At 47.4% G+C, this 10,374-nt stretch overlaps 1 protein-coding gene across 4 annotated transcripts in view; it reads left to right on the forward strand.

Annotated features, from left to right (window-relative positions):
* The first annotated feature begins 4,958 nt into the window (after positions 1 to 4,958).
* Positions 4,959 to 10,374, forward strand: part of PAX7 (paired box 7) — a 162,775-nt gene continuing 157,359 nt past the window's right edge. For all 4 annotated transcript variants that reach the window (XM_087879101.1, XM_087879103.1, XM_087879104.1 and 1 more), the window contains exon 1: positions 4,959 to 6,555. In XM_087879101.1, coding sequence (XP_087735227.1) covers positions 6,537 to 6,555 — 19 coding nt within the window. In that variant the 5' untranslated portion in view covers positions 4,959 to 6,536. The remainder of the gene's footprint in view (positions 6,556 to 10,374) is intronic.

Below are 10,374 nucleotides of genomic sequence, written 5' to 3' on the forward strand. Positions count from 1 at the left end.
AAAACATAAAATACATAAATATGCATACATAAAATACATAAATGTATAAATATATAATTTAAACATATATTAAAACCCATTAAAATAATCAAAAAACCCCTCAGCGCCCCCCCCCCCCATGTTCTGTTTTGGGCCTAGCAGGCCTCACTGAAGCCTCTGGAGGCCGGAAATGGCCCATTTCCCGACTTCCGGTGGGCCCGGTAGGCCCGTTGTTTGTCCTCCTCAGGCTCCAGAGGCTTTCTTGGAGCCTGGGGAGGGCAAAAACAGCCTCCCCACCCCCCAGGAGGCCCTCTGGAGGCCGAAAACGTCCTCACAGAACCTCCGTGTAAGCCCTGTACTTACCTGGCATCCAAAACGGGCTGTGTGGAGACTCCTGAGTGGGGAGGGGCAGCCGAAAATCAGCTGGCTGGCGCGCGCACGCACACTGGAGCTGAGCTAAGGCAACGCTTGCATGCCCACAGATATGGCTCCGCGTGTCACGCATGCCACAGGTTCGCCATCACGGCCCTAGGCCATGAGAAATGGCTGTCCAGTCTCATTTTTATTATTTCCTTTAGAATTTGGACCGATGGAGATGAATTCAGTTGGCTTCCTTGTGCAAAAAAAAAAAAAGTAACCCAAGCGTGCAAATTTCTTCGTGAACAGAATGGGAAGAATTTGAGCTTCCTCCGATTCGAAATCTGACGGATTTCATCCTTGTGAATTAAGAAAAGTGAACTTTTTAAGCCAACTACGCATCCCCAAATCAGCAAGCCGATTTGAAATCCTTCCTTAGTTTTCCCACTTGGCCACTTTGGGGCCTACGGAACAAGGACGGGGGGGGGGGGGGAAACGAAGGAAGAATCAGCAGAAATATTATCCAAGGACAGTCCTTTCCAAATTACAGGGCCCAGGAAAAAAACAAAAAAAAACACAAAACCAGATAATCTGGTGGTTTCGAATTTAATTATCCGTGGACATAAAAAGGACCAGATTTTCAGGCCAGTTGATTAAAACCCTCCGTGCTCCTGCAAAAGAAACTCCCTGGTTTATCCCCCCTTTTTTTAAAAAACTCTCTCTCTTCAAAGCGAGGGCTGGGCTGGAAATGGTGGGGCAGGCATGATCCCTGGGAAGTCCATCGCCCTTCTATTGTTATTCAGGGGAGATTCAAACAGCTGGGGGGGGGGTTCAAAGACGAGGAGTAGATAGGTGTGCCTTAAAGGCAGGGTAGGGGGAAAGTCCTAATCCAGGATGAACAGCAAATGGGGACCTTTCTAATTAGTGTCTTTGGGGGGGGGAAGGAATTAAATAGGGAACCCCTTGAATTTCTCAGTTAGGTTGCCAGAAGCAAGGAAGTGGGCCCCGAAATGTGAAGTTCTCCCTATGGGGTACCTTCAAGACAGGGTGGGGAGGGGCTTTCCCCCTCCCTCTCAGCCAGGGAAGGAGGAGAAAAGCGAAGGGGTCTTTGCCTCTGTTTCCCCTTTGGTGGCAGCACACCCAAAGAGGTTGAGACTCTGGAAAGAGTGCCAAGTAGAGCAAGAAAGATGCTTAGGGGGCTGGCGATGAAAACATTTGAAGTACGGTTGAAGGAATGTGGGGTGTGTCTCCTTTAAGGAAAATAAGGATTTGGGGGGGGTGCTATGATAGCAGTCTTCCAATATTTGAGTAGGCTGTCACAAGAGGGGGGGACTTATTTTCCAAAGCAACTCAAGGTACAGCAAGAAACAATGGGAGGAAACAAATCAAGGAGAGAAGCAACCTGGAATTAAGGAGAAACTTCCTAACAGTGAGGACAATTAACCAGAGGAACAGCTTGCCACCAGAAGTTGCGGGTTGCTTCCTCACTGGAGGTCTTTAAGAAGAGACTGGACAGCCACTTGTCTGGAATGGGATAGGGTCTCTGCTTGTTCTGATACCACGTTTAAGGAGAAAGAAAGGAAGGAAGGAAGGAAGGAAGGAAGGAAGGAAGGAAGGAAGGAAGAAAGGAAGGAAGGAAGGAAGGAAGGAAGTCACAAGTGAGAGAAAGAAAGAAAAAGAAAAAGAAAGAAAAAAGAAAGAAATAGACAAAGAAAAAGAAAGAAAGAAAGAAAGACAGAAAGAAAAAGATAGAAAAAAAAAGAAAAGAAGGAAGGAAGTCAGAAGAGAGAGAAAGAAAGAAAAAGAAAGAAAGACAGAAAGGGAAAGAAAAAGAAAGAAAGAAAGAAAGGCAGGAAGGCAGAAGAGAGAGAAAGAAAAAGAAAGATAGAGAGAGAGAAAGAAGGAAAAAATTGAGCAAGGAATCAGGAGAGATCAGAAAAGTTTGCTGGCAGTGGGAAAGTAAAATAAGCATCAGAAACAAATTTTAGAAACATTATTCAGAAGGATAGAGTTTGTGATAGAGAATGCAAAACAATTGCTACCAACCTGCCTTCCGTTGAGGACCTGTCTACTGCACGAGTCAAAAAGAGGGCTGGGAAAATATCTACAGACTCCTCGCATCCTGGACATAAATTGTTTCAACTCCTACCTTCAAAACGACGCTATAGAGCACTGCACACCAGAACAACTAGACACAAGGACAGGTTTTTTTTTCCCAAATGCCATCAGTCTGCTAAACAAATCATTCCCCCAACACTGTCAAACTATTCACTAAGTCTGCACTACTATTAATCTTCTCATCGTTCCCATCACCCATCTCCTCCCACTTATGACTGCATGACTTTGTTGCTTGTATCCTTACGATTGATAATGATATTGATTGTTTCCTGATTGCTTATTTGTTCCCTATGACTATCATTAAGTGTTGTACCTTATGATTCTTGACGAATGTATCTTCTCTTTTTATGTACACTGAGAGCCTATGCACCAAAGACAAATTCCTTGTGTGTCCAATCACACTTGACCAATAAAGAATTCTATTCTTTACTATTCTAAAACAGGAGGTTTGGGGCTAAATCTCTATTAGAGAGGATTTGGGTGAGTTAATTTACAGGGAAGAGATCCCTAGGAGAGAAATAATGGGGGCAGAAGTGATGAAAACTTTGCTTCCCTCTGCCTTGAATTCATTCTGGAGACTAGGACAGATGTGAGCAGCCTGCCATGCAGCCAGATGTGTCATGCCACCAACCCCAGCCGGCCTTCTAAACCCTGAAGGATGCTGGGAGTTGTAGTTCAAGAAACATCTGGAAGGCCTCGGCTAAAGTAAAATAAACGTCAGGCACGGATGAGGATGTGATCTTGGCTTATCTCCTCTGCTTGGAGAATTTCGGAACTTCGGAATTCAATTCCTCTGCAAACAGCTCTGAACTATGAGAGCAATTTTAATTTCCCAGCCTTGCACTTGGTGAAAAGTGCCTTGGACCATGAATGCCAGATGGTTGCCTGGGAGGGAAGGGAAGGGAAGGGGTTTGGAAGGGAAGTGACCACGCGACAGCTCTTTCAGGTAGGATGGCTTGGAAAACAACTGTACTCAGGCATTACGGCGAACCAAAACATTGGGGTGTTTTGGGGAAAGGCTGATATTGTTTCCCAGGTTGGAAGAGACCTTAAGAGCAAGAAGCTCATTCTTTGCAGATGCTCGGTTTTCCAATTTTTTTGGGGGGGGGGAATCTGGATTTGGAAAAAACAGCTGGGTTTTCTACTTCTGTTTCAATTATGAAATAAGAATGGAATAAGAATAGAATAGAATAGAATAGAATAGAATAGAATAGAATAGAATAGAATAGAATAGAATAGAATAGAATAGAATAGAAAATATGGAATGGAAAGAATAGAATAGAATAGAATAGAATAGAATAGAATAGAATAGAATAGAATAGAATAGAATAGAATAGAATAGAATTCTTTATTGGCCAAGTGTGATTGGACACACAAGGCATTTGTCTCCGGTGCATAAGCTCTCAGTGTACATAGGAAAATAAAACAGGTAAACAGGAAACATGAATACCAATAGACCACTGGAATATTTGAATGCATCTAAACAAACTCTGGATTAGAAAGGAAAAAAAAAAGAAAACTGCAGGTATTCCTTGTTTAGCGACCACTGCTGGGCACTGAGAATTTGGTCATTAAGTGAAGCGGTTGCTAAATGGAACTGCAACTGTGCCCCTGACCTGCTTTTCTTTGTTCTACAGACTTCCTAAGGTCGTCGACATGAGGACGGGTCATCCTTTTGTGTCCCCATCATAAACTATAAAAGTTGCGGAGGATGAGGTAGTTGCTAAACGAGGACTGCCTTTTGTGGAATTTTTCAGTGGCATAAAAGAGTGCCCAACTTCTTATTCGTACCTCCTTGTGTCTTTGGCTATGCTAAGCACACACAAACACACACACGAGGAAAGAAAAACCAACATTTGTCCTGACCCTGTTGGCTTGCACGCCACCTTAAAGTGCCCTCTCATGATTCTAGTCCCTAATGGGGAAGGCCCTTCTTAAAATACACCCCCCAAAAATGTATTAGGGTCTTCTTTTTTCTTTTCCCATCTCTTTGCTATTTAGGAAAGATGAAAGCAGTTTAAAATGAAGGGTAGGGGTGGGGAGCAGGGGGTGTCCTCTGAAGACACAAGAGAGTGAAGGATATAATGAGACAGTGATGGAGCAGACGAGGTGCAGGCAAAAAAAAATGCTTTTGTGCAGGTTTTTTGATCTCCCCGAAGTCCCCCGAAAGAGAATTAATTTCATTTTCCCACAATGGAAGAATTGAAAGGCCAAAAAACCCCCCTCTAAAATAAAATAAAACTGAAAGCTGAGTCCAGGTGAATTAAATATAAAAAGAGAAATGAAGCCTTGATATTTAAATTGATGGAGGAAATTCCTCCATAACCAGAAAAAGGGCCTATTTTTATCTAATAAAACGCATTAATGCGGACGACAAGAGTCCTTGGGAATTGTGTTTTTAATATACCCTCTGTTTTTGTGTGTGTGCGTGTGTGTCTTTGGTTAGTGCACCACCATAAAATACCGGATAACAGTTTGTCTTTATTTTCCTCCTCTTTTTTCAGAGGAAACACCCAACGAAGGAGAAATGTGCCGCTGGGAAGGATGGGAGTTGTAGTCCAGTAGGCCTAGAGGGGACATCCCACAGAAGACAAGGATGAAGAGGAAAACCAATACAAGCTGGCACTTTAGCACTACCCCTGGCTGGAGGATGGTACTGCAATTGTCCACTCCAGAGGGGTCATGCGATTCTCCAGTCATCAATCAAAGTCCCTGTGAAATCCCAAGTTAAGGTGCAAATTCTTTTTTTAAAAAAACGACTACCTGTGGGCAGCCGTCTGAGCTGAGTCGGAATTCCAGATAGTCCTCGATGTATGACCACAATTGGGAACAAAGCTTCCTTGATTAAGCAGTAGAGTCGTTCGGTCAATTTTACCACTTTCTTCGCCAAGGTCGGTAAATGAATTATGTCGAAAACCCACCCTTCTTCATTCGCATGCTTGCCAGAAGCTGGCTGGCAAAGGTTACAAATGGCAGACACGACGACCCTAAATCCTAGCAAGTTGCAATCAGGTGATCCCAGGGATGCTGTGACGGTCGTAAGTACGAGGAACATAAGTCACTTTTTTTTCAGTTCTACTGTAAATTCAACTAGTTGCTCACCGAATGTTCGTAAACCGAGGACGTCTTGTACTCTACACGGAACACCAAAAATGTTTCCCTATTTGGAGGAAACTTCTGAAGACTTTTTCGGTTGGGCTTTTTACCCCTATCCATGGGGTGGCCACTGTTTGGGGGCATCCCATCACTGCCACTGGGGTCCCCAATTGCAAAAGGACAGGTTCCAGTTCGCAGAGGACACCCCTGGTGATTCTTTAAAGCAGACGTTGGTTGATAGAAATTGCCCTTAAACTTATATACCGCTTCACAGTCCTTTACCGCCCTCTCTAAGCAGTTTACAGAGTCAGCCTCTTACCCTCCACCCTCCACCCCCAGCAACCTGGCTCCTCGTTTTACTGACCTCGGAAGAATGGAAGGCTGAATCAACCTGCAGCCAGTTAGGATCAAACTGTTGGCAGTGGGCAGAGTTAGCTAGCAATAGCACTTAGACTTATATACCGCTTTACAGTGCTCTACAGCCCTCTCTACAGAGTCCGCCTCTTGCCCCCAACAATCTGGCTCCTCGTTTTACCGACCTCGGAAGGATGGAAAGCTGAGTCCACCTTGAGCCTGGTGAGATTCGAACTGCCAAATTGCAGGCCAGCCGGCAGTCAGCAGAAATAGCTTGCAGTACTGCACTCTTAACCACTTGCGCCACCGAGGCTCACTGATGGTAGAAGGTTCAAAGGAGAAAGGATGCTTACCATTAAAACTCCATTTCTTGCTGATGAGACCCGTCAGATAGATCTGACAAGACTTAGACAATTTTGGGTTCGGTATTGGGAAAAAGAGCACCCAACTTCCCTGTCTTGGAGGAAGACCAATCAGGACCTTCCATGTCTTGAAGCTTCCAACCTTCACCATGTCTATCTGGCCAACGTCCCAAGATGGAAGGTGCTGAGAACTTCTTCTTCTTTGGTCTTTGGTGATGATGAGAGGAATCCGCCTCTACTCCATCTGTTGTCAAGGAAGCCACGGGAAGGATGTCCTCTTTCTTTCCAGGTGAGTCAAAAACCCAACAGGATATCTCATAGAGGTTGGTAGGGGTGGGGTTTCATCACTGGTACCCATAGAAATGAACAGGTGAGGAAACCATGGAAACAAGGGGAGGAGGTCACCATAGTCTTTCTACCCCAAAAAAGGAACAAGCTTTGGAGCCACACATGGTTGATCTTCTAGAGAAGGGGAACTACTCTGGCTCTTCTGAGGACACTCAACTGTACCCCTAAGAAATCTCCAAGCCCCATATTCCCCTTCTCTCCCCTCCCCTATTCAGGGGTGAAATGCTACCGGTTCACACCAGTTCGGGCGAACCGATAGTAAAAAAAAATGCTACCAGTTCGTCTGAACTGGTATTTCCGACAATCAGCTGTTCTGCGCGGTTTATATTCGCTAGAGAGCAGGAAATCCTACTTTCTAGCGAAACTAAATCGCGCGGCACAGCTGTTTCCCCCCCCCCACGCCCCTGTTCTACTTACCTTCTTAAGCCTCCTTTTCCCGTGCTGCGCGGTCGTGCCTGTGGTGCGCATGTGTGCGTTTGGTGCGTATTAATGCATGCGCGTATGTGCGGCACGCACCACACATTTGCATGCAGCGAACCGGTGGCAAAACTCGGAGGGTTTCACCACTGCCCCTATTTAATGGGTTTGGTGAAAACGGATGCTTGGCTCAAAGGTTCGAGGGTGTAAATTTTCATCCCTTTGCAACTCTACTTGTGCCAGCAGCAAAGGGAGCCTGCACCTTCTTGAAAAGTTTTTCAGTTTTATTTCTTATACGCGCTGAAGATACCAATTTATGGTTGATTTTCTCCAAGTATCCAGAGACGGGCCCAAAGTAGGTGACTTCAAAAGAAACAGACACAACGATGGCAGTTGTGGGCTTCTCCCTGTTTAAACTTAGAAGAAGAAATAAAAATAGAAACTCAGGCCTATCCAGACCCCTCTCTCCTCTTGGGGGGAGTCCCTTCTGAAGTACCCCAAATCTTCCTTCAAAAGGTTGGGACCCATTCCTCACTTTTGCCCACCTCCACAATTCTGGAAGGGAGAGGAAATGGAAGGGCATCCCAGCAATCCCACGGTCCCTCCATTCCCCTTCCCTTTGGAAAAGGCTGCCTTTTCCAAAGGGAAGTGAGGGAGAGGAAGGGGAAGTAGGGGAGGAGAGGAGAGGAGGAGGAAGAAAGTAGGAGAGGAGAGAGGGAGGGAGGGGAAAGAACGAAAGAAATAGGAGAAGAAATTGTGAAAAGAGGGAAAAGAGAGAATAGAAGAGCAATCCCAAACGTAACTAAAATGTCTTATTTTTACGCTTTCATTAGGAAAAAATATTCTCTCGCATATATATGAGAGAATGTACATTTACAATATGTGTATAAGAAATAAAAATAAAAAACTTTAAAAAAAAAGAGGAAAAGGCTGCCCAAAACATAACAAAACTTTAACCTGAGACCAGGGGTCAGCAACCTGCGACTCTGGAGCCACATGCGGCTCTTTGGGCCCTGTGCTGTGGCTCCCTGTCAGGTGATCCCACCACTGGCTGGACCCGCCCCTTGCCTTCCCCTCCCAGTCACTCCACGCCTGGCCTGAGAAGGTAAATGCGACGGTGGGGGATGGAGAAGTGGCCAGCGCAGAGACAGAGAGATACAGAGAGAGGGGGAGAGAGAGAGAGAGAGACAGAGAGAGATACAGAGAGAGGGAGAGAGAGAGAGAGAGACAGAGAGAGATACAGAGAGAGGGAGAGAGACAGAGAGAGACAGAGAGATACAGAGAGGGGGGGAGAGAGAGAGACAGAGAGATACAGAGAGAGGGGGAGAGAGAGAGAGACAGATACAGAGAGGGGGGGAGAGAGAGAGAGACAGAGATACAGAGAGGGGGGGGAGAGAGAGACAGAGAGATACAGAGGGGGGAGAGAGACAGAGACAGACAGAGAAAGATACAGAGAGAGAGGGAGGGGGGAGAAGGGGGGGGAGAGAGAGACAGAGAGATACAGAGAGGGGGGGGAGAGAGAGAGACAGAGAGATACAGAGAGGGGGGGAGAGAGAGAGAGACAGAGAGAGGGGGGGAGAGAGAGAGACAGAGAGATACAGAGAGGGGGGGAGAGAGAGACAGAGACAGAGACAGAGAAAGATACAGAGAGAGAGGGAGGGGAGAGAGAGAGATGTCAAAAGGATTTTGTGGTTCCCGGTGTTTTTTAACAACTGCCCTAATGACTTGCTGGGTAGGCGTGGCTAGGGGGAGAGCCATGTGACTGGTGGAAGTGAGTGACATCGAGTTGGCCACGCCCACCCAGGTTTTGTGGCTCCCGGTGTTTGCTTTTCTGTGGGAAACGCATCTAAATGGCTCTTTTGAGTATTTAAAGTTGCAGACCTCTGCCTTAGACTGTCTACTGTTGACCTCGCCCCATCCCTAAGCATAAGCGCACCTCCCTGTCCTACTGTCCCCATTTATTCGTATCCTAAATCCTGAGACACAGCCCCCCCCCGCCCCCCCTTCCATTCTTTAACCATGCCCCCCAAATGGCACCGTAACAATTTAGGGTCTGGAATAGATGGCTATTCATTTTTTTCTTGCGGGTAGAAAGGCTGGGGGCTTGGTCAGACTTGGGGAGGGCAAGGGGGGGATTTGGGGAGGGCAATGGGGGGCGGCTGATGTTGTACGTCGAAAGATGGGTTTGTGTGCGTGCCGGGAATGCGCTTCCTGTTGTGTGTCTTGTGTTGAGCCCCTTTCAACATAGCTCCTCCACAAGTCTGACTATTGTCCGGTGCTTGGTTTGACTGCAGGGGGAATTTGTGTCCTATGGAGTGCGTGTGTGTTTGTGTGTGTCTATGTATAGGGAGGGGACAGGGAGGGTTTACGACTGCAGCTCCCATCCTCCTGCTCAACCAGGGGAGCAGGGACCGATGGGAAAGGGAGTTGGCTGGGATGGGGTGGGCCCATTTCTATGGAGAGAGAATCTGAAGTTCCAATCCAATTTCTGGAAAATTGGGGAGGGGGTGAAACGATTCTTGCTGGGATCCCTGTAGCCTCGCGGGGTGGGACAGGGGACGACAGGAGATGCTGTGCTTTTCAAGAACAGAGTCTGGGCCACGCCTGCTGGGGAACATGGGTTGTGTCCCCAAAGGCAGAAAAGCTGCTAGACACTGGAGCCTCGGGGCTGCGTTTTTGGGAAACCTGTAGCAGCCAAGGAAAAAAAACGCAGTGTTTTTTTTAAAAAAACGTTTGTTTATTTATTTATTTAAATCATCACATCACCATCCTTCAGCCTCTTCTCCGCTCTCGGAAAGCCCTTGCGGTTTTTAAAGGGGGGGGGGCAGGCAGAAAGAAAGGGGTCCAGAGGATCCCCATCGGGGTGCTTTCCTTTCCTCTCTCCCACCCCACCCCACCCCTCATCATCAAGAAGGGTCCCCCTCCCCACTCACCTTCCTTCCCTTTGTAAAAAGCTGTCAAATCCTCAGACCTTCCGTCCCCCCCAGATGGAAACGGAGGGCCCGGGACGGGGGGGGGGGACACGAGCATCCAGGAAGGCTGACCCCCCCCCGCCGCTCCCCTCGGCAGACGGGGGAGAGGGGGGTTTAGAGATCTGAGTGCATCTCACCCCCCCCTCTTCTCACTTCACCGGAGTTTTTTGGGCTGCGAAAGCGAAGCTGGGCGAAAGTGGGGGGGAAGGACGCCGGGTCTGCCTGCAGAGCCCGGTGGTCGTACGGGAGGGTCGCCTCCTTGCATGGCAAACGAGCCCAAGAACGGACTGAGACTTCGGGAAAGCGCCCGCGGGCGTCCTTCCCCAACCGGACCGCTCCCCAGTTGCTTCCGATCCTCTTCCTTTGGAGAG

This window comes from Pantherophis guttatus, chromosome 15, assembly GCF_059756535.1.
Source record: "Pantherophis guttatus breed Tessera chromosome 15, ASM5975653v1, whole genome shotgun sequence".
Taxonomy (NCBI): Eukaryota; Metazoa; Chordata; class Lepidosauria; order Squamata; family Colubridae; genus Pantherophis; species Pantherophis guttatus.